Genomic DNA, 24832 nt, shown 5'->3' with positions numbered 1-24832 from the left:
ATTCATCTTCACAATGTTCAATCAATAAGCAATTGATTTCTAAAAATCCAATTCACTTTAAATCCCAACAAACTTGCTCTTACCTTGTCATATCATAATGTTCCGAGTCCTTATCACCCATTAGCAGGAGAGACAAATTATTATTTTTTTTTTTTTTGGATCAGAAAAATGAAGCTCAGAGAAGTGACTTAGTCAAGGTTAGTGGAACAAAGCTAATTTAAATTTCAGCTTCTGATTCCCAGTCCAAGATTGTCTGGTACTCTATCATAACACGAAAGTATTTGTAAATTTTCTAAATTCCTATTTAAATTTGGTGTAAATTCCTAAGTCTCTGAGGGACTTTATTTTTATGTATCAGAAGACAGAGTCAGTCAGAATTAGGATCAAAAACTCTTGTCACATATACATCATCAAGAATATTTGCCACCTTGGAAACCTGAACTTAGTTTCATCCCTTGTTTTACTTTATGAATCTCTGATCCTGGGGGCTGAGAGCTTCTCTTGGGTGGTCAGAGGTACTCAAGTTTCATCCATGTTAATGGATGGAAAACAACCACCAGGAGATTGGGAGTTGTTCAGCCTAGATAACCAAATGGCCAAAGCGACTATTTCTAGCTACAGTACTTCCTTTTATGAAGTGTCAAATTGCACTATACACATTCCTTGCAATTAAAAAATCTGATAAATTCAACTTAAAGTAGATGGATGTGCCCTATTACATGCTGCCCTCCAACGCTGCTACTTTATAACACTATATCCACAGCTGAGGATGATGCCTCAGCAGCCTTTCCTAAATTATACCATGAAAAATTTAGTCTTTACTATACTTATATTCCCTCAATATGTTCTAGAACAGTCTTTCTAATTCTCAGTACACATATTCACACACATACATAAGACAAAATTTTCATGAAATAATGCCTGTCGTCACTATGTATGATACCCTCTGAGATGTCCTATTCTTTTGTTTAAGGATGATCATCATGCACTGTGTGACTGACTTCGCAACCCACTAATGGGTCCCAACCCACAGCTATAAACTATTGTTCCAGAAAAGCAATACGCACTACCACTTCATTTAGCTAAGAATTTGACAAAGGCCTGTCAATCACAATGTCCAAGGTGCTGGTGTTGGGCTCACAGACACCTATTCTCCACGAAGTTACAGTCAGTTAAGGCTTCATAACAAAATACAATCAAAGGAGACAGTAGGAATAAGTCGCAGAGGAATGCCTCTGTTTGACGAAATGCAAGAAGGCTTTGTAGAAGCAAAGGGCTTGAGCTGTGCCCTGAAACGTGAAGGGGGCTGAGATTTGGACACAGGGGCATGACTGCTGGAGGGAAGGGAACTGGAGATGTTCACCAAGGGGACGGGAGCTCCCAGCGGGGGGCTGAGTCCTTTGAGATCCTGGGGATTGAGAATCTTCTATATAGGAGAAGGGGTTGTTTTAGAAATCCTGTCCAGTGGTCTGGAAGTGGTCATGATTAAATGTGTGAGTAAATTCCTTCCATTTGGTCTCAAGTGGGAGAATGAAGGCACATTGAGCAAAGAGACATGTGCAGGGAAGCCAGGTTTCAGAGCAAGTGGAGGGCCTAGGGGGGCAACCGGGAGCACCCAGGAGAAGGAAGGACAGTTGCTATGGATACAGGCCAGTGGCCTCTCCAGACTCCCTCACTGGTGGACACCATCCTCCCCAGAAGAAGTGATCAGATGCACACGTGGCTCACACACCACACACTGCCTTGTAACAAAGCTCTGGGCAGAAACAAAGACACCAACCATTCCAGAACGTTCTGAAAAAGCTATATGACAACCCATTGGTTAACAGCCCTCAAATCTCCGAAATTCTACTTTACATGTAAGCATCCTGTGAAGTCTGTCAGCCTCCCGCTAAACAGGGTGGTGACTGAGGACAGGGAATCTCCAGCTTGCTCACACTTTGGGAACCAGAAGGGAGAACCAGAAGGGATGAGAGTTCATTGGATTTTTCTGGGGGGCTGCGTTGGGTCTTCAATGCTGCGCGTGGGCTTTCTCTAGTTGCAGCGAACGGGGGCTACTCTTCGTTGAGGTGGCTTCTCTTGTTGCGGAGCATGGGCTCTACGCGCGAGGGCTTCAGTAGTTGTGGCATGCGGGCTCAGTAGTTGTGGCTCATGGGCTCTAGAGCGCAGGCTCAGTAGTTGTGGCGCATGGACTTAGTTGCTCCAAAGCATGTGGGATCTTCCCAGACTAGAGCTCGAACTCGTGTCCCCTGCATTGGCAGGTGGATTCTTAACCACTGCGCCACCAAGGAAGTCCCCACTGGATTTTTTTTTTTAAGTCAACATTTACATGACAGCTTACAAGCTAGTGGAGGCCCTCCTAGCACAGTGAGAAACACTCTCGTCCTATGGTTTATTCTTAGCTTCTGGTTAGTTAGCCTGTCCCCTGCTTTATTTCCAGGAGCATGTTTTCTGCATCTCTGTAATTCCTCAGGACTTTGGCACATCCATTCAGCAAAGGTTAGCAAGCCACGGCTGATTTTAGTCTAAAATGAAATGAGTTTCTTATTTCTATTTTGTAGGACACATACCTCATGAATGTGTTTGCCTGCTTGATTTACAAAGCCTTATCTAGCTTTAGCGTGCCAGGTTATGTCGTGTATGTGGTGTTTACCTCTGTCTGCCTTCTTGCTTTTGTGTTGTTACAGGTGCCTGGAAAGGAAGTGTGGTACAGTTTATGATTTTTGTAGGGAACACCAAAGAACCCTTAAGTCCATGACCTGGGGCATTTTAATAGCAGGTAAATAACAAAAGGGGATGGAATACCAATGTCTCTTTTCCAGGATCCCTCAAATATTAGTTTTCTGTAGAAAACAAATAAATCTTTCCCTTCCCCTTGACTTCCCTGAATCATCCAGAGAGGAGAGAATTTAACCAGGATGCCCTGAGTGGTGGGTCTCAGCTTGAGAAGCCCATGTAGATAGCTTCCCTGTCCTGTTTATGCAGCCAGCAGCTAATTTTTTAGGTCACCTACTCTCACTTTGTTATTGTGGTATAGATTTGAGGGTTGGATATTGCAAATTCAGGTAACTGGAAAACATGGTGATAATCACAAGGCAGAAACCTAATTGAAGGGGTGATATAAGTAATCAATCAGTGCTTTATATAAACACAACACGAGAAGGAGCCTAGGGTCATGTAGCCCACTCTTCTTACCTGAAAGCAGGACCAGACTGTCTTCACAAATGAGCAGGTGTCCTGTTTTGACTCCCTCCAAACAAAGGGCTCCAGGGCCCATTTCAAAGAACACTCCTGTCTATAAAATGTGAACCCTCCCACCCAAGTCCACAGACATTTATGCAAGACTGCTGCCCCCCCGGAGGTCCGTAGTTTCCCAGTGCTCACACAGCTAGAACAGGGAGCAAGCAGGATTGAAAACTTTCTTTGTACCGGCTCAGAGAGTATTTTGCAGACCATACTCAAAACCACACAGCTATGCCGTTGTAGCACAAAGTAAGCAGATGGTGTGGCTGTGTGCCAGGGCGACTTTATTTGTAGAATAAAAATACAAATATACAAATACAACTGTCCTTGCCACCTACAAAAACAAGTGGTAGGCCAAACTTAACCTGGAAACAAAGACTTGTTTGCTGACCTTTAATGGAAAACCGTGCTGTTCTTATCCTAGAATATCATCTTCAAAAGCCATCACCTTGGTCATCGCCCCACTTCTTTCCTTTAGAGATTATGTGGCACTTAGGGATTGTTGTTGTGACACACAGAGATTTTCCTACTCAAGCTTAGGCAAATCTGGGCTACAAACTAGAAGACTCAATACCTTTTTGCCAGTAGTTGCTTTAGTGCCTGGCCTTTCTCTGACGGAAGCTCACCTGCTGAGTCTGAATATCAGAAAAAGTAGTACTAAGCAAGAGCCCCAATGATCAAGCAACAAGATTCAAGAATTCAGAAGGTTCTTTGAGAAAAAAGACCTAGCACCCTGTCCTCCTAGCATTCTTGGTGAGACTGTTTAAAATTTTTTTTAAAACCCAAAATATAGTCCTTATAATCAGAGGCACCTATAGCTATATCAAGAGCACCCCTGCGTTCAATGGTTTCCTGATTGAACCTGCCCTTTGCTGAGCCAGATAAATGCTGGAGGCTGGTCTCCCGCTGATTTGGTGATGTTCACTGTCTGTATTTGCTTCCGACAGGTTACCTGGCTCTGGTGATTGCGGCCTGTGTGCTGAACTTTAACAGAGCCCTTCCTCTTTTCGTGATCACGGTGGTTGCCATCTTCTTTGTAATCTGGGATCACTTCATGGCCAAATATGACTCTCAAATCGCTCAGTTCCTCTCTCCTGGCCAAAGGCTTCTGGACAGCCACTGGTTCTGGCTGAAGTGGTAAATGCATTTAGTTCTCTTACTGAGGTTGAGAGTGACGTTAGTCTTTTCCAACACTGTTCCATAGATTTGTTCTGAAATTGCTTCCTCATTTATGGGATATTGAAGCTAGAAACAACCTAGGGAATAATCTGTTAAAAAAATGCCTTCATTTTACAAGCAGGACATCAAGGCCTAGATAAGGCAAGATGTGCTCAAATGTCCCTACAAACTGTCTTAATTTCAAGTGCCACTAAATGATAAAATGTTGTCCAAAAGTTGGGACGGTTCTGACTTGGAGAGGTGGCTTTCTGCTCTGGGCACGAATCTGGACTCTTTGGGAGGAAAGGTCTGTGAATTAGTAAAGCCAACTCTCTCTTATAGGACCCCCTGTCCTGCAAGTGACCATTCAGGGCTTTTCTTTCAGCCTCTCTCTGTGGGACCTCCTCTCTCTCCAGGTGGCCCTACAGGGTAGGACCCAGAACCCATTCTCCCCAGTGTGGCCCACATGGAATCTACCAGGAAAGTTCACACATTCTTGGCCTAATAAACCAGGGTTGTACAATCCCAACAGAGCAACCCTCTCTGGCTCTGCCATCCACTGATTCAGTGCTATCGTATGCCCACTAGATTCCCCAAGGAGTCAGAACCCAGGCTAAAGCCTGACTTAGCTCTCTGAGGCTTGGGTGAGGTCTCCAATGCAGAGGACACATTTCAAGCTCTCCCTTGAAGGGAAGAAGGTAACGCTTCCCCCGTCTCCCAAAATGAAGACGCCCAGCAGCTCTCGCAAAGAAATCATGGGACTTCCTCCCCAAGCATCGTTTCTCCTCTCTGACCCCTTTATATATCCTTGAACTGGCAAAGGGCCCAAGTGTTGTGGAGTAAAGGGACACATTGCTTCATTTTTTGACTATGTGCCTTTTTAGCTACACCCAAAAAGAGTCTCTTGCAATTTCTAGAAGCATAATTTCCTGGTACCAGGGTGTGTTACTCAATATTTTTTGTTTGTTAGTTGAAGCCTGTTTAAGATTTTAAAGTTAGCACAGCAAATGATGCCAAAGCCTCTTTCTTTGTTCTCTTAGGGTGATTTGGGGCTGCCTGATCCTGGGAGTTATTTTCTGGCTGGTCTTTGACACCGCCAAATTGGGCCAACAGCAGCTGGTGTCCTTCGGTGGACTCATAATGTACCTTATCCTGACATTTCTATTTTCCAAGCACCCAACCAAAGTAAGCATGAAATCGATCATTTCTTGGTCTTTTTCCCTCTTTTTTTTCCTCATGTGTAAATTGCTCAAAATAATGAGTATGAGAGAGTTGAACTGTTATTCAATATTTTTCTTACCTTGCTATGATATTTAAGTGGCTAAGGTGCCCTTTTCCTGAACGTTAATAGTACTGTTACTCTCTCATTTTTCATTCTCAGTAATTTTCCAGTTGCTCAACCAGTGAGATACTCTCTCCTGTCAAGTCCGATTTCTACTCATGTACCCCCTTCCCCCCCATCAAACACACATACAAAGAAAACTCATCCATTTTGATTCAGATTTCCCCAGACCAACAAATAATCTAATATTCTACCATTGGATTCTGCAGTTTATCAAATTTGTATTTGCCATTGAGGCTATTTTACTCCAAAAATTTGTCCTTAAGCAGTTTTGTTCACACAGAATTCAATGCTCACCCTTGTTCTGTCAGCCTGTAACCCAATAAATGGGCAAGAATTCTGAGATATCAAAACTTTCACATATGATTCATAATGGCAAACTCTGGAAGACTTTACTGGCTGAAAGGTTGATCCAAGAAAAGAGCATTAATCAAAAGCAAAGCCACCTGATACAATCCAAATTCTTTGCCCTGTGCAGGTGACCATCTCTGCTATTTTCTGTGCCTCCAATCCCATAGTTCTTTGCAGGCCACTCATCTCTACTCCAAAAATGAAAGCACTTGATTGTCCATTACCACTGCACTCCCTGGGTCTGCATTAGAGTTAATTGGTTCCTTTTACTGTGAAATGAGAGCCCCTCAACAGGGTGGAATTTCACTTACAAATTGTCAAATCAACAAACCTTGGACACACAGAGAAGTCATGTTCGGCCTTTCCATTTTCCAGATGGGGAAATAATTATATGTATCTAACATTTACAGCATGACCGGGAAGGCCAGATTCTTCCTCCTTTAATGGCCCTTCTAAGACTACTCTTTGTGTCTAAGTGATTTTATCGTGACAAAAGAGTTACATACGCTCCTGGGACTGAAGGCTTAATCTCAGGTTTATGAAGAGGGAACACAACCCTGCGATTTTTAGGTATGATTCTATGGAGGGATTCTCTGCTCACAACTGCTTTGGCCTCCGAAAGAAGGTGGATCACGGGCCACATCTGAGAAGCTTCCAAGGAAATAGTGATCCTCTGGGCATTTATGCTGAGTTCAGCATTCATTTTCTAATAACCTATATCTCTTCCTATTTCTGTATAGGTTTACTGGAGGCCTGTCTTTTGGGGTATTGGGTTACAGTTTCTTCTTGGGCTTTTGATACTAAGGACAGAACCTGGATTTATGGCTTTTGATTGGCTGGGGAAACAAGTTCAGGTAAGTTTGGTTCAAAAGAATGCCTTGCTTTTATAGTGCTTTTAACATTTGAATATAACCCTCAAGACATGTCAGAAATAGCTTTATTTGTCTGCATTAGTTGACCCAAATTTTAATTCCATAGCATGAATTAGACAAATAACTTTGTTTATGTTAATCCGTGTAGTTTATTAATATTCTGGTTGTCTCTTACCCATACCATCCACTACATCACTCCTCAATCCCATTTGACCCCTTCATCCTGCCTGAGGGGTGTCACTCTTCTAAGATGTTTCCCCCAACAGAGAAACAGGCTTCTTTGCATCTAGTGGTAACCAGTACCTCCCATGTACCATCTGTGGCTTCTGGAGCAAGTTACCACACCCAGCTTATTCTTTAGCACCCTAGAGTCAGAGTGAATGTCAGAAACACCAGGAAACCTGTATGAAGTTATAGTTCTAAGATATACTTCCAGGCCATCCACTGGAGGGGGAAAGTTGACAAAATCAACTCTCCAAGTCTATCCCACAAGTTTTCTGAGTCTCCACCCTCTGCAGAGCCGTAGGTCCTGTGGATGGTAACTACGTCTTTAGTGCTTGTAATGATCTGCTCTTTTCCTTTCTTTAACTCAGACGTTCCTGGAGTACACTAATGCTGGTGCTTCATTTGTCTTTGGTGAGAAATATGAAGACCACTTTTTTGCATTTAAGGTAAAGCCAAACACTTTTTTTCTATGTAGACACTTCCTTTTCAGTAACTTCTCAGTCTTTGTAGATGTTCAGATAGAACATAACTGATCAGAACCCAGGCATATACCTTCCAGGCATGTCATAGGGGCACAGCCCATCACTGGGTTTTCTCCTTTACCTGAAGTCAGTGGACTGAAAACATTTTATTTTTTTTACAGTAACATTAAGGGAAACATCTGGAGGAAGTCAGGAATACTGAAACACAGGCATACCTCAGAGATATTGCCAGTTCGGTTCCAGACCACCCCAATAAAATTAATACCGCAGTAAAGCCAGTCAAAAATTTTTTGGTTTCCCAGCTCATATAAGTTATGTTTATACTCTACTGTAGTCTAGTAAGTGTGCAATAGCAGTATGTCTGAAAAAAGTACATACGTTAATTAAAAAATACTTTACTGCTAAAAAAAATGCCAAAACAATTACAATAGTAACATCAAAGATCACTGATCACCATAACAAATATAATAATAATGAAGAAGTTTGAAATATTGTGAGAATTACCAAAATGTGACCCAGAGACACAAAGTGAGCAAACGCTGTTGGAAAAATGGCGCCTACAGACTTGCTCAATGAAGGTTTACCAAAATCCTTCAGTTTGTAAAAAACACAACCTCCGAGAAGAGCAATAAAGCAAAGCACAATAAAACAAGGTATGCCTGTACTTTTGGATGTCTTGTAGCATTTGCTGAGATAGTTATGAAAGATCATATGGGGGGGACTTGCCTGGTGGCACAGTGGTTAAGAATCCGCCTGCCAATGCAGGGGACACGGGTTCGAGCCCTGGTCCGGGAAGATCCCACATGCCATGGAGCAACTAAGCCTGTGTGCCACAACTACTGAGCCTGCGTGCCACAACTACTGAAGCCCGCACACCTGGAGCCCGTGCTCTGCAACAAGAGAAGCCACCGCAATGAGAAGCCCACACACCGCAACAAAGAGTAGCCCCCTCTCCCTGCAACTAGAGAAAGCCCGCGCACAGCAACAAGGACCCAACACAGCCAAAAATTAATTAATTAATTATTTAATTATTTAAAAAAAGATCATACAGGGTAATAGTATCTGAGATTTCAGGGAAAAGAACATTAGGTCCCTGGCAATGAATAGACATATGGCTGCTAATGCCTCCCCAGTCCAAGCTCAGTGACAGCCCTGCAGTCAGGAAACTCCTTAATCCCAGACAAACAGGGACAGCTGGTCACTCACATCAAGCTCTGTTCTTCCAGAGCCATCCCCTTGCTTAACCTTTCCCCTCTCTCCTTCAGCACAGCCTTCACCTCGGCAGGCCTGCAAGCTGGGCCTCCTCCCAACCAAAGGAGGGATGTTATTTTACAGGCGAAAGGCAACTTGGCAACTTGGCCCCATGCTCAGGCCTAATCGATTCTCTCCCAGGCCTCTCCCAGCCCCAGGAAGCTCACCTTCCTCTGGGAAGTCCCTGCAAATCCTTGTCGATGAGTCAGAAAGATGCATTTGGCTTTTCCTTCAGATTTCTTTTTTGTGGTGTGCTATTGTTCCTACACTTCTCCATTGTTTTCTCACTCGGGGACTCCAAATTTACCTCCAAATTACCTCGGCATCGGTTAGGCCAACTGCTATGCTGAATCTTTTTTTAAACTGCTGATTTGATACTTTGGTGCTGAGATAACTAAGCCATCTCTGAAAGGTCAAATGTTTACAAATTGAGATAGAAATATGCTCCTATCATGAATTGAATCCAGAATTACAAAAAATAATGTCACGGAGAAGGAGGAACTTGCTGCCCAGACTGCACCAGTGTCTTCAGACCTCCCCCCACCCTCTGCCCCCAGGGCAGTAGCCTCCATCCTTTCTGCCAAAGCAGATGCCTGTGGGAACACTGGGGAGATGAGCCTCTTTAACTCCCTGAAGCATTCAGGAAGGCTCTGCCTGCCCATTAAAGCCAATAAAATCACATAAGTGAGCGAGCTCTGAATAATGGCACAAAAAGTCTTTTAATATATATTATTAATAGATTTATCTAAATTAGATCCTGTACAAATTGTCCTTGGCCATTCTGTGTCTCTGGTGGCAGCTTGTCCCTGGCCATTTAGCTGGGAACAGAGGGGAAGGGGAACAATGGAGTAGGGGTGGGGAGGGACCCAGACCACAGCCCTGTGTGGTCTATGCAGGGTAGAAACTGTTCCCTGTAGACACACAGGCTGCATTGAAGGCATCCAAAGAGCATCAGGAAAATCGGATCTAGAAAAAGACAACCTTTGTTAACACAGAAGTAAACTAGTTTCCAGAGTTTAATCTTTGTATAGTGATTCAAAAATCTATAGGTAAAATAGTTATTATTCTAAAAGCTAAATCCATGAATGCTTGCTTTATACAAGGCATTGTTTAAGCACCTACTGTGTCACTACTGTGAATAAGGATCTGAGGTAGCTCACACTTAATCGTGACCCAGGTTACTTTCCTAATAAGTAGTGAAGCCCATGTCTGTTTAATATCAGAACAACAAGAATATCTGCCAGTGGCTTTCAGTTTCTTGATCTAATTATTACAAATTCCCCCCAAAACGTCATTCCTTCTCTTAGAAACTAAAGTAAGAAAAGCTCATCAAAGCAGGATTTTTTTTTTTTAAGTCAAGTTTCCTATGAAATAGACTCAAGCTTATCCAGCACAAATTAGAGTAAGAGACTGTAGATGGGGAAGTTGCCTGTTAAAAACATTGTTTAGTTCAAGAGGAGTTTCCAGTATTTTGATGACATTTCAGAGAGGGAAAAGGAGGCAGAAAGAAGGAGACTGATCTGAAAGCTACTAATACTGCTGGGGCCAATGTTAACCTGTGACCGCTCTTACCCACCACCACCCCCAGGTCCTGCCCATCGTGGTTTTCTTCAGCACTGTGATGTCCATGTTGTACTACCTTGGATTGATGCAGTGGATCATTAAAAAGGTACCAGGACTAGAAGGCCGTGGGTGACGGGTGTAGAGCTGATTATCGCAGGGACAAAGTCTTGAATGCCTTTTATCTGTGTTTTTCCAAAGTACCTTTCCCTTCGTACCAAGATCCATGCCCACCCCAAGTTATTAGATTTAAACCCAAAAATCCTACATGGGTCCGCAGAGGGAATTTTATCTCCAGGACTTCTAATAGGGCTGTGACTTGCAACACACTGAGCATCTTCAGGAAGCGGTTATTCCGTTAGCCAAAGAACTGACTCCAAGAGATGGGGACCTGATTGTCCCTTCATCTTGGCTATCTGCCCAAGGCTTACACAGAGTCACTGCTTATCCTCAGGTTATAACGAAAGTGGACCCTCCTGGTCTAGGAGTTGCTAGAGAATCAAAGCAAGAAGGGGAAGCTGATCTTTTCTCCTGAGGGATTTTTGTAAGCACACAAATTTTTTTTTTTTTAGGTCTGAAAAGTTAACCTCAGTTCTGCTGCCCCAGCAGCTGTCAGTCCTACATCATGTTAGATCACAAAACTCAGAAATTTGTAAGCTAGTTTGAATGCACATGAGAGCAAGGCAGTGTATACAGGGCTTGGGCACAGACACAGCCCTCTTTTGATCCCTGTAAATAAATAAAATGGAAAAAGAGAGAGAGAGCCAGAATACCAGCAGAATTAAAAGTTTCAGCAAGAGCACCAGGGCGCATAGTTTTCTGATTGTCAGTTTAAACATTCAGCATCCCTGTGTCCACATCGAAGCAGGAAGGAAGGAGAGAGGATGCAACAGGAAGTCCCCATTCTGAGGTGGGCACCACAGTCTCTGGTTGGAAGGACCACTACAGATTGGGACCATCAACCATGTTTGTTTGAGAGTTAAGTAGAAAAGGCCAAACCTCAACTACATCCCATTACTTATTAGCTGGGCAAACTTTGACAGAACAACTAAACTGTTCTGTGCCTTGGTTTCCTCTTCTGTAAAATGGGCCTAATTATAGGACCTCCCTCAAAGGCTTATTGTGAGGATTAAATGCATTACTCAGAACAATGGCTTAAAACAGTGCCTGGAATGCTGTGAAGACTGCCATGACTGTTAGCAATTATTACAACTTATTACTTGTATACAATAGATATTCAAAAAACTTTACTTGTATGAAATAGACATTTCAATAGACATTGTATAGTGTTCAAAGTATATACAATGACTCAGACTTACCACTCAAATAGGATTTGATCAGCCTGCACTATGGACTATATAAGGTATACTCAAGTTTAGTACAATTGTTGAAGGCCTCAGTATTTTCCTCCAGTTTAAAGATTTTTATCCCTACTTTGAAGTTCTGTGTATACAAATAGTTCTTTACTGACTTTATCCTTTTTTGCCTTTTAGGTTGGATGGGTAATGCTAGTGACTATGGGAACATCTCCTGTTGAATCTGTAGTTGCTTCTGGCAATATATTTGTTGGACAGGTAAGTTGTAATATCAAAAAACAAAACACTTGCTAAAATGGATACTCTTTCCAGAAAGAGAAATAAAAAAATATGACGGTGTTATTTCTTTTAGTGTAGAGGAAAGGGTGTCAAGATAATGAACGCTCAATATTGACAATGTCCAGATTCCAAGGAGACAGAACGGGAGAGAGAGAGCGAGAGAGCGCCCTTCTAAGAGTGTCAATGCACTAGTGTGGAATTTGGGTCCTTGAAAATTTATGGAGAGGAAGAAAGATTGAATCATTTTATCAAAGCATAGGGCTTCTCATGTATAGATTCTCAGTAAGTCCTTTCTGAATTAACTGAATTGTTGAGGTTTCTGGCCCACCCGTCAGAGGCTAGCAGCTCATCCACTCAAATGGAGTTCACCATTTATCTTGAAGCTGCAAACATGTAACAGGCAGCCTCACACTCTGTAGTATAATGCTTGTGGCAACGAAAGAGACCAAAAAGGTTTTCCACCAACACCATGCAGCCATATAAATACTTAAGCTCATTCTCAACTTATCTGAACAGTCTCTTTGCTGAACCTGAAGAAAAATGCTGTTGAGCAAAAGTATTTTCACCTTCCTTATCCATCACGTGGATAAATGCTCTTTTTTAAAAAAATTTTTATTTATTTACTTATTTATTTGGTTGCACCAGGTCTTAGTTGCTGCAGGAGGGCTCCTTAGTTGCGGCTCACCAGCTCCTTAGTTGTGACGCACGGGCTCCTTAGTTGTGACATGCAAACTCTTAGTTGCAGCATGCATGTGGGATCTAGTTCCCTGACCAGGGATCGAAACTGGGCCCCCTGCATTGAGAGTGTGGGGTCTTATCCACTGTGCCACCAGGGAAGTCCCGATAGATGCTCTTTTGCCCGAAGTCCATTTAAGCAAAGAAATATGTTGCCAAGTTCTGTCCCTCAAAATGGCAGCATTCCTAAGGGGTAGATAAGTAAGAAATGGTAATAATCATCCTCATCATTCAGGATATATGGCTTCAGGCAGAATGGAATCACACACCAAGGAAACCAAGTGTGAATACTTGCTAGCACGGCTGTGCAAAGAAATTGAACTCGAAGCAAAAATCAAGTCACCCAGAAAAACACATGGCTCCAGATCAGTAGGCTTATACAACTGCTCCAGGCAGGCTGAGCCTTACTGATTGGTAAGCCCAGCTTACTAGCCTGGAGCAAAGTCTTTAGAGTGGGGCCCATACTTCTTTCCCCAGGAGTTGAAATTGTTATAATTATAGCCATAAAATCTCTCAGGACTAATTAGGGCACCATCTTGAGTTGATTACTCCTACCTGCAGGGTAAGAGGGCTCATGTACTGAGTTTCTATTTGGTCCATAAATTGAAGCTCAACACACTCAATCTCATAGCACAATTAGAAATAATGAGGGGAAAATTGTAAAATTGCACACATGCTTCTGTGGTGCTCAACTTGATACTTAATATGCTAAAAGTACAGCTATTATTTATGGAGAGCCCATGCTGCAGGCCACCTGCCCTCCTTAATGGGACTCAAGCCTTTACAACTACACTCTAATTGATTCCTTTCCGTGCAAGGGGAAGAGGGGGGTCTCTGATTCTCAATTAGGAATGGGCCTGTGGGCACCGGTATACGTTATTGCTGGTATTTTTTCATACTTGTGTCTTGTTTCCCTATAGTATCAGCAAAGAGGTTTAGGGTCTGTTGAGATGAAGCTGGAAGATAGGAAGTCACAGAGGTTTGGGAATCACAGTTCCCAAGGCCAGGCCACTGGGCAGTTACTTGGCCCATGGTGCTCCAACCTTAGAAAACAGTACTAAGCCATCACAGTCCAATCCTAGGCTAGGTGAGAGCCTTATGTGAATTGGCCTTGCAAACTTCACACGTGACTCTGTATGCACACTGCCCTGGAGTCCAAAAGACCCAGACAATGATGGTGTGGGTTCTCAAACATGAGCACGCATCGGAACCACCAGGAAGCCTTGTTAAAACACTACTGCTGGACCCAGCCCCAGAGTTTCTGATTCAATAAATTTGAGAATTTGCATGTCAACCGAGTTCCTGAGTCAAGCTGATAGAGTTGGTCTGAAGTCCACTCTTAGAAATACTGCTGTAGAGAATGGAATTTTGAGTAAATTAGCATGTCCTCGTAAGGGAACGTTTAATCTGATCACTTTTTGTTTCCAGACAGAGTCTCCACTGCTGGTCCGACCATATTTACCATACGTCACCAAGTCTGAACTCCACGCAGTCATGGCCGCTGGGTTCTCTACCATTGCTGGAAGTGTCTTAGGCGCATACATTTCTTTTGGGGTAAGAATGTTTGGGGATTAATTTTTGGAAAAATTCAACCTCTTCTTCCTTTGCTATAGTTATTTCTGCTTTTTCCTTTACTATTGCTGCCAGATAAGAAGGGCAAAAGAGTGTTCTTTTTGCTGTCTAGTTGGTCACAGTTTCTTTGGCATTTGAATGGAGTGACCCCAAGGAGCCTTGGTGTTTCACTTTCATATCTCTGCCACCTAAATGTGAACTATATCCAACCATAGCAGAATGAAATCATATTATGAGGTTACTCTGGCTGAAAATTTTAATAAGTAAAAAAAAAAACTATTACTGACACTAGTTAAAGGCCATCTAGGTCAGTGGTCAGCAAACTATGGCCCATGGGCCAAATTTAGATCACTTCCTTTTTTTTGTAACTAAAGTTTGATTGGAAACCAGCTATCCTGTTCATTATCTAAGCAGCTTTTATGATACAGACTTGAGTAGTTGTGGCCCTAAAAGCCAAAACTATTCACCCTCTACAGAAAACATTTTCTGACTCCTGGCTTACAGCACTGATTCTCAAAACTTACTTCATGTTAGAATCACCTGGGAGCTTTTAAAAGCCCTAATACCCAGGCCCATACCCCAGAGTAATTCAACAGAATCTCTTGGGACGAGACCCAGGCATCAGTATTTCTTTTCAATCCTCAGGTTTCAATGTATAGCCCAGTTTGAGAGCAGGTGGTCTATGGGATGGCGCTGAAGAACGTTATGGTAACTGGTGCACATGCCCTGAGCACAGGGCTTATTTACAACCCCCAGTGGACAAATGGAATAACACAGCAGCTGTGTGGTCCAGGTGATGAGGAATTCTTACAAGATAGGCAAGTTTCATTCCAGGACTTCATCTGAGCCTCACAGAACGAATCAGTAGGAAGAGGGAAGAAAAAAAGGGTGAAGGAGGCCTCAGGAATACCAGTTTGACTGACTCCATAGATGGATTGCTGTAGGAATTCTACCTACAAAACTGTGCTGTGTGGAATGGGAGTGGGGAGGGAGGTGCAGATTCTATAATTCTGAAAATACAGGGAAGAGAATCCAGAAACAAGATAAGGATGTGGGAAGGGAAAGGGGAAGAGTTTAAGTAGACCTGCAAAGAGGAAAACAGAAATCGCTTACAGATTAAAGGGACTCTGGATAAACACATATTATGTAGGGGCACAAAGGACATCAGGAAAGCAAAAGGAAAATGGAGAGGGGTGTACCCATGCCTGCACCCCAGATACCCACCATCTAAACTGATGATGTAATGAAATAGCTTTAGAGACTATATGAACATTCAGAGGAACAACAGAGAGGTAGAGTTATCTTCTTTGAAAGTTTCTACAACACAGGATTAATTCTCTTCTGAAATGCTCAGATTGTGGTTTTGTGCTTCTCCCCGAGGATGTGGTCAACTGGTATAACTTCCTCCCTCCTCTCAAGGTGATACCCAGCGTGTGGCTCTTTGAGCTCTTCCAAGCCTCCAAAGAAACATTGATTTCTGGCATGTAATCAATGCCTGCCTTGTAAGGCATTTGAGCCATTCATTCGGAACACAACAGAAAAGCTAAATCTAAGTTGGTCTTCTTTCTCCTGAAATCACAGGTTTCGTCCTCTCACTTGTTAACTGCTTCAGTTATGTCTGCACCTGCGGCATTGGCTATTTCTAAGCTTTTTTGGCCTGAGACAGAAACACCTAAAATAACCCTCAAGAAAGCCATGAAAATGGAAAATGGGTAAGTGGGACACGTTCACCTAGTTATTAGTTATTGACTATACAAGCAGGAGGTTGGCAGGAGGGGAGGTTTTCTCCAGTCCAGATTCAAAGTACAGCAAGAATTTGATTATCAGAGAACACAGTGAATTAAAGTGAATTTAATTTCCCATGACTATGTAGACTTCACCCAAAATATCTTGTTTCAGTACTCGAGGAGATCTTTTCTAAATATCAATACCTAAATGTCAATACATTTCCTTGACTGTTCAGTGTAGATATTTCATTTAATTAATTTTTTTAGATTGAAGTAGAGTTGATTTTCAATATTATATTAGTTTTAGGTGAAGAGATATTTAATTTTAAATATAGCATAGGGTTCATTGGGCCATGATTTAAGACTGTTAGAAAGCCATAGGATCACCATTTCTGGAAGTTTCTTATATAATAGGGAAGATAAGTGTGATATCAGTATTCCTTTTTATTAAAAATTATTTATTTATTAAAATATTTCTTTCTTATTTATTTGGCTGCATTAAGTCTTAGTTGCGGTGCGAGAGCTCTTCGTTACAGCAGGCGGGCTTCTCTCTAGTTGTGGTGTGCGGGCTCAGTAGTTGAGGCACACGGGCTCTCTAGTTGTGGCACACAGTCTCTCTAGTTGTGATGCGTGGGCTCTAGAGCCTGCACGCTTAGTTGTCCCACGGCATGTGGGATCTTAGTTCCCCGACCAGAGATCGAACCCACGTCCCCTACATTGGAAGGCGGATTCTTAACCATTGGACCACCAGGGAAGTCCTGATATAGGTATTTCTAACCCCTCTTAGGTTCATTTACTTTTTGCCCTGTTCAAAAGAAAGAGAAGAGGGTGGAAAAAACTAAGGGATTTAGGGTATTCAAAAGTATGTCATTAAGTAACAGAATTCATCAACCAATATGTTTCTGAGATTCATCCCTTGTTTGTATGTAGAGAGAGTCATAACCATGAGTGAAAAAGCAAGTTGCCAAAGAACATATATGTAATATGTGGATTTCACTTATATAGTTAGCAAGTATGTAAACTGACACAATGTATTATGTAGGGATAAAGAAAATTGAAAAGAAAGGGAATCATAAGCAAATTCTAGTGGGCCAAGTACCTCTGAGATTAGAGAGAAGAAGATAAGATGAAGTTGGGGGCGCTCAAAGCTGATGTGACTCTCCATTTCTTAAATGAGGTGGTGGATACACAGGCCTTCCTTGAATTGCTAGTTCTTTTACTGTGAATATTTTATAAATATTCTCTGGAAGCTACTTTTAATTAAATATCATTGTTAAAACCTGTAATATTTTTATCCCAATTTTTTATTATAAACGCCTCCAAATTAAAAGAGTAGTATAACATTTAGACACTCGTATGCCCATCACCTACACTCAAAAATTATAAATCCCATCATGATTTCACGGAATTCAGGTGAGTATTTCAGCCAGGACATGGGTCTGAGAGTTTGTCTCTCCATTTGAATGCGCTCTGATTATGCCATTTCTACACCTGTGATGTCCATCCACTGATAATCCCTTCGTAATTCTGGAATTGCTATTTTTTGATAAAGTGATTCGAAGAATCTCCTAGAAGCCGCAACACAGGGAGCATCCTCATCCATTCCCCTGGTGGCAAACATCGCTGCGAATTTGATTGCCTTCCTGGCCCTGTTGTCTTTTGTGAATTCAGCCCTGTCCTGGTTTGGAAACATGTTTGACTACCCACAACTGAGTTTCGAGGTATGATTCTATCATGTTTTTCCTCCTTTTTGTTTCTGCCAATCTTTGTTTAAAAATAAAATAGGTTTGTGAACAGCCTTTCCTAACGCGTATAGTGCACTCTTATACAATGTACAAACTTATCATGAATCCCCCTATTGCCACCCTCCTTTTGCTGTCTCCTATCACCCTCCTTACCCCAACACAGAACCATTCTGTCCTGACCCCGTTCCCCAAAATCCAGGTTACTTCAAATGACCCAGTTTCAACCTTGACTCCTAATGGATATAGACAGGCTAGAGAATGCACAGGGATCTCTGTGCCTAAAGGACACACAGAGGGGGCGGGAACAATCTGGTCATGAGGGTGAGGCCGAAGAACCGGAAGCAAATCACTACTCTAATAAAGTATCCATTTTTGGTTTTTGTAGGTAATATGCTCCTACATCTTCATGCCCTTTTCCTTCATGATGGGAGTGGACTGGCAAGACAGCTTTATGGTTGCCAAACTCATAGGTTATAAGACATTCTTCAATGAATTTGTGGCTTATGAGAAACTCTCAAAATTGATCCATTTAAGGCAAGAGGGTGGACCCAAATTTGTGGATGGTGTGCAGCAATATATGTCGGTGAGTAAATTTTTTCCCCCAATATACTTCTTCGTCACACACATACATTCATCAAATAGCTGCTGGTGCCTCTGTGTGTCAGGCACCATGCCAGGCATTTGGGGTACATCAGAAGGAAACAGGCCAAAAATCTCTGACATCATAATGTACATAGTGACTGATAATTGTCAGTTGTGTTGAGTTAATCACAGTGTCTGTGTGCACACACGTGCGCGCGCGTGTGTGTGTGTGTGTACAGAAGGAAACGCAGCTAATCCTTACCACTGTGATCATTTACCTTTGAGCACTATCAATACAAACCCAGAGTCATATGAGCTGGGATTGGAATCAATCAACAGATATTTATGGAATGTCTTCTGTGAGCACTGTGCTATGTACGGAGGCCACGGTGTTGAATGAGTGATAAGGCCTCTGCTCTCATGGGGCTCATAGTCTAATGACCATGAAGGACTCTTCCTTCCTATTTAAGAAATTTTTTGAACTCTGAGAAACTGCCTAAGTGCCGCAAAGCGCCTGGACATCCAAAAGAAACAGTGAGACACAGTAACTACTCTCCAAGTGAATGAGGGAAGAGAAAAAGCTCAGGGCCTTTCAGACAACCACCCTATAATTATGTCAGGATTTCGGGTCCATAGCCTGCAAGGAGATGTGCATGTCTGCTTGGCCTTGAATGGGATGAGGGAACTTGGAGGAGGCCATTATTTAAGCCATATTTGCAGCTGAGTCTCTAACTTCTACTTTCCAGAAGAACAGAATTGTCACACATCGAAACTCTCAGGGAAATGGTGAACATTTCCGACCACCACCATGACTCATTAAAACAATCCATTTGGAATTAATGTCCTGGGCAAATATTTGGCTTTAAAAGGAACGGGGAGGGAAAGCATGCTGCCCTAGGTTCTAACTGAGACTGCCTGCCTCTGACCACCACCACCATCTCACCCAGCCTCCCAAACACCAAACATGCAAATTTTCCTCCCACGTGTCACACAAATATCACAGCAAACTCCAGGAGAGTACTGATTTGTATTTTATGGTCAGCGGCATTTTGACCCACACATCTGATATGAACAAGAGTTCTAGGTCAGTAGGTCTCCTGCGTCTCAAATGTTCATTCTTTAACTGACCACGCAATGGAACTTGGCCAAATGTCCTTATTGTTTGGGTGCCACCACAAACTAGCTTGCTTCCTTGCCAAAAGTAAAGAATAGGCTAAATTAAGTGAAATGTTTTCCATCCCCAACTGGCAGTTGCCTGGAGAACGTAGTTTTGCTAAAAGGAAGCTCTCAGTTCTGGTTGTGCTAAGCAGGTTTGTGAACAGGTTATTAAGAGGACAGAAATAGAACAGTAGAGCTGATTTAGGTTGGGAGTGAGCCCAACCAGAGGCAGACCCACAGAAGATATTTGGAGATATTAGCTCAATGGCTTCCGCTATTGTTGAGTCACAAAGGGGAAAACATTTTGTTTTTCCCAATTTGTTATTTCCAATCAACCAAATGGGGATGAGTTCCTACAATTTCTGTTCACCAACCAACAAGTGGTGGGAGTGTCCCACCATCTACTGGAAAAAGTACCACGTGACTAAAACATTTGATCTGGGTCCATGAGGCAAAAACCCAGTGTAATCCATTGCATTATGCCCACTGACAACCTCCATCTAAGCAGTCAGAATGTGTAGGTACAGATGGCCAACAGGCACATGGAAAGATGCTCAACATCACTAATTATTAGAGAAATGCAAATCAAAACTACAAGGTACCACCTCACACCAGTCAGAATGGCCATCATTAAAAAGTCTACAAATAATAAATGCTGGAGAGTGTGTGTAGAAAAGGTAACCCTCCTACACTCTTGGTGGGAATGTACTTTGGTGCAGCCACTATGGAAAACAGTATGGAGGTTCCTCAAAAAACTAAAAATAGAGTTTCCACATGATCCAGCAATCCCACTCCTGGGCATATATCTGGACAAAACTATAATATGAAAAGATACATGCACCCCAGTGTTCATAGCAGCACTATTTACAATAGCCAAGACATGGATGCAACCTAAATATCCATCGACAGATGAATGGATAAAGAAGATATGGTCTGTATACATAATGGAATACTACTCAGCCATAAAAAAGAATGAAATGATGCCATTTGCAGTGACATGGGTGGACCTAGAGATTATCATACTAAGTGAAGTAAGTCAGAAAGAGAAAGACAAATACCATATGATATCACTTATATTTAAGTGGAATCTAAAATATGACACAGATGAACTTATTTACGAAACAGAAACAGACTCACAGACATAGAAAACAAACTTATGGTTACCAACGGGGAAAGGAGGAGGGGGAAGGGATAAATTAGGAGTTTGGAATTAGCAGATACAAACTACTATATATAAAATTGATAAACAACAAGGTCCTACTGTATAGCACAGGGAACTATATTTAATACCCTGTAATAAACCATAATGGAAAAGTATATATATATATAACTGAATCACTTTGCTGTACAGCAGAAACTAACACAACGTTGTAAATCAACTATACTTCAATTAAAAGAATAAGAGAAAGGCGTATGTAGCATGTTGTCCCCAGAATGAGCTCTTTATCACTCCATCCTTTTCATCATTTTCTCCTTCTTAAAGATAATACTTTGCATGTTTGTTTGTTTACACATAAAACATACCATGGTACAGAATTCAAAAGGTACAAGAGGTGTGGAGGGAAAAGGAAGTCATCCTCCCTATTTCTCTGCCATTCAGCTCCTCTCCCCGTTCCACTTTATGCTCACTGTTGTCAGTGTTGCTCTTTGCTCTTGGTAACAGATCTTGGAGGCCATGCCGTATCAATGCCTGTGACACAGTATGAGCACATCATAACTTATTTTAACCAGTCCCTTGTTGATGAACACTGTTACCAATTTTTTGCTATTAGAAGTAATGCTACAATGACCATCCTTGTAGCACCTTTGCTCCTGTGCAAGGAGAGCTGGAAGATGTATTATGGATGGATTAGATTCCACTTAGATATAAGTGATATCATATGGTATTTGTCTTTCCATCACATAATCCTGCACATTTATGGGCAAGGGCAAAGTGGAATCATCCCAGCCTCCTTTTCCTCTTATCATAAAACCCTACATGGCCACATCTGTGTATCCCTTTCCCACAGATCCCCAGAAGGAGAAAGAGGAATCTCAAGCACTTTATGCCATCTCCCTCCTCACGGTCTCTTAATAAGCTTGCCTATTTTTGAAACCAACTGAACTAAATGAAAAGCACTAGACAGAGCAGGGGACAAAGATGATGAGCTTTTCCAGAAACAGCGGACTGCTCAAATACTTGAAATATTTTTTTCCTGCCCACTGTATGCACGCTGATTGAGAATATCAACAAAGGAGTTCTCAGAAATTATGAAAGAAAAGAGGAGACTTATAATCAACAAAAAAATTACCATGAAAAAAAAAAACTTACCATGAGCACTTGAGTCTTGAATGTGAGCTTTTAAAAATCCAGTTAGTGAAAGAAAAGAGAAAAGGTTTGTTCTGTGAACCAAATCATAGATTTTTCTCAGGATTTTGGCAAAGAAAATTATTGCCTCGGTTGTGTGGGTGCCTTTGCCAGATTGGCTCTGCCTCTGGTGAACAACCGAGCCTATTGAATCTTCCAAGCCTCCCATAATCAGCCCCTCAACCTGAGGAAGATTGTCTGGCCTGAGGAGCACCTCTTGCCTATTGGAATAGAGAAGGAGGGTCATGCTCACGCTTCCAAGAATTCACCTGCCATCTTCTTACTGCCCTGTGAAAGGACTATTCTCTCTCCCACTACCTAACATTCCTATGGTCTGGTCAGAGCTGAGGAACAAAGAAAGGCAAGCACACACCACAGTCAGCTGAAAGGATCCCCTCTGGTATCTGTGAGCTTCGTTTTTACTAAGATAATTCCTTTTCACTGAAGTATAATTTGCATACAAAAAAGGCCTATTTTTGGTGTACGTATGTTTTGATAAATCTGTCACCTGTGTAACCACGATCACAAACAATCAAGATATCACACATTTCCACTACACCTAGAAAACTTCCCTCATGGCCAGTTGTCAACACCACCCCATCCCACCCCAACCCAGTCCCAGGAAACCAGTGATCTTTCTCTTACTATAGATCACTTTTGCTTGTTCTAGAATTTCGTATAAATGGACTCACTTAGGATTCATGTTGTTGCATGTATTAGTTTTTTCCTTTCTACTGCAGAGTAGGATTCTTTTTTAATGCATATCCACACTTTATTTATCCATTCGCCAATTGAACGGCATTTGAGTTGTTTCCAGCTTGGGGCTATTGTGAATAAAGCTGTTATAAATATTCACGTACAGTCTTCTTGAAGACACATGTTTTTATTTCTCCTGGGAACATTCCTAGGAGTGGCATTACTGGGTCGTACAGGCTGTTATGTTAATTTGATAAGAAACTGCCAAGTATGTTTGTATTTTACAAACAGGCTGTGTCAGTTTACATTCCCACCAACAATGTACAAGAGTTCCAATTGCTCAACATCCTTGCCAACATTGGGTGTTGTCCATCTTTTTTAGCCATTTTAGTGGATGTGTAGTAAGCTCATTGTTTTAACTTAATTTGCATTTTCCTGGTGACTAATGATGTCAAACATCTTCTCATGTGCTTATTTTGGCCATTTGTGTATCTTTCATGAAATCTCTTTATGTTTTTTATTGGGTGCTTGTCTTCTTAATGAGTTATAACTGTTCTTTATACATTCTGAATAAGTCCTTTGTCAAATAAATGTAATGTGAGTATTTTCTGGGACCAATTTTGTATTGTCAGCAGCTAGTACTATGCCTGACACAATATAGCAAGTGGCCAGGTCATACTGAATATTAGAAGTTATCATCGAGCAGAAAATAGCATTTGTAGAGGCCAACACTACCAACTCCAAGAACTTCATGGAGAGTCTCTGAATCCACACAGCCCCTTTCCCTCCCAGAAAATTCAAGGGGAGGACTTCCCTTGTGGTGCAGTGGTTAAGAATCTGCCTGCCAATGCAGGGAACACGGGTTCAATCCCTGGTCCAGGAAGATCCCACATGCCACAGAACAACTAAGCCCGTGTGCCACAACTACTGAGCCTGCATGCCGCAACTACTGAAGCCCGCGCGCCTAGAGCCCATGCTCCACGACAAGAGACGCCACCACAATGAGAAGCCCACGCACCACAACGAAGAGTAGCCCCCACTTGCTACAACTAGAGAAAGCCCACAGGTAGCAACGAAGACCCCTCACAGCCAAAAAAAAAGAAAAAAAATTCAAGGGGAGATGGAAAAAAGAGACCAGGAAGCAACAGGTGTTTGACACCATACACTGTACATTTATTTGTCAATATTGATTCCATAGTCGGAATAGGAAGCTCAGTTAGGATATCAGATATACTCAGCTGGGTCACATCACGTATACATCTGTGTGTTTATGCTTATTTCTAGATGCGTGCTGAGACAATTGCCACTTATGCTCTCTGTGGCTTTGCCAATTTCGGTTCCCTAGGAATAGTGATCGGCGGACTCAGTAAGTGAAAAGAATACTCTCCAACAACAGATATGATATAAACATGCTTCCAATCTCCATGTTGCTCTGTAACATTATTTGTGTCTGAAAAAAAGAGCCTTGCAACAGCAGTAAGTTCTTTCGGGTCTATTTTTTACCCCTGCTCTGCAATGTAGTTTTTCCCATGTCTATTCAAGCTAATGTCGGGAAAAATTTGCTCAAATGTACAGGTGTTACTCCACTCAAAGATGACAAATAGATTACACTTTGTATGCCAATTCCAGTAGATTTATAATGACCAGCTGGAGAAGGATTCTGAGGGCCAGTGGAAATTCAATGGGAAAATGCCGTGATTAATTAATTCTATGCCACCATGGGGAAAGGAGATGGTGACAGATGAGTTGCAGATATTTGGAATCCTTCCTTGAAACCCATTTGCCTTGTCATGCCCTCATGAACATACTGTGAGTTCTCCTACACCAGAGAAACTTCTCTGGACGTGGAGCTCATCACTAAGCTCTTGAATCTTGAATTCTCCAGCTCAGTTTAAAAAAAGAAAAGTCAACGGACCTGAGACTCCAGCCCCAGAACAATTCTCAAAGGCTGGGAATTTGGAATTCTAATCAATAGGCTCAACATTAACCTGCCATGCTTGCTTCCACATTTCCCAGCATCCATAGCTCCTTCCAGAAAGCGTGACATCGCCGCAGGAGCAATGAGAGCTCTGATTGCGGGGACCATCGCCTGCTTCATGACAGCCTGCATCGCAGGTACTGCATTGCGTCCTCTGTGTCCGGTCTCCCTGTGCTCAGAGGATGGCAGCTTTGGGGGGACGGTGCCTCTGCA

At 42.2% G+C, this 24832-nt stretch overlaps 2 protein-coding genes across 4 annotated transcripts in view; one reads left to right on the top strand and one right to left on the bottom strand.

Annotated features, from left to right (window-relative positions):
- RMI1 (RecQ mediated genome instability 1) overlaps nt 1-24832 on the bottom strand; it is a 389280-nt gene that overhangs the window by 103047 nt on the left and 261401 nt on the right. The window lies entirely within an intron of this gene.
- Nucleotides 1-24832, top strand: part of SLC28A3 (solute carrier family 28 member 3) — a 56661-nt gene that overhangs the window by 30608 nt on the left and 1221 nt on the right. Inside the window, exons 4-16 of the mRNA XM_061200544.1 lie at nt 2688-2779; nt 4191-4380; nt 5442-5586; nt 6835-6948; nt 7560-7637; nt 10513-10593; nt 11978-12058; nt 14243-14368; nt 15968-16098; nt 17666-17834; nt 18244-18441; nt 23926-24007; nt 24658-24756. Coding sequence (XP_061056527.1) covers nt 2688-2779; nt 4191-4380; nt 5442-5586; nt 6835-6948; nt 7560-7637; nt 10513-10593; nt 11978-12058; nt 14243-14368; nt 15968-16098; nt 17666-17834; nt 18244-18441; nt 23926-24007; nt 24658-24756 — 1586 coding nt within the window. The remainder of the gene's footprint in view (nt 1-2687; nt 2780-4190; nt 4381-5441; nt 5587-6834; nt 6949-7559; nt 7638-10512; nt 10594-11977; nt 12059-14242; nt 14369-15967; nt 16099-17665; nt 17835-18243; nt 18442-23925; nt 24008-24657; nt 24757-24832) is intronic.

The sequence above is a fragment of the Eubalaena glacialis genome, chromosome 9 (assembly GCF_028564815.1).
Source record: "Eubalaena glacialis isolate mEubGla1 chromosome 9, mEubGla1.1.hap2.+ XY, whole genome shotgun sequence".
Lineage (NCBI taxonomy): Eukaryota > Metazoa > Chordata > Mammalia > Artiodactyla > Balaenidae > Eubalaena > Eubalaena glacialis.
This window is presented reverse-complemented; position numbering and strand designations above follow the sequence as displayed.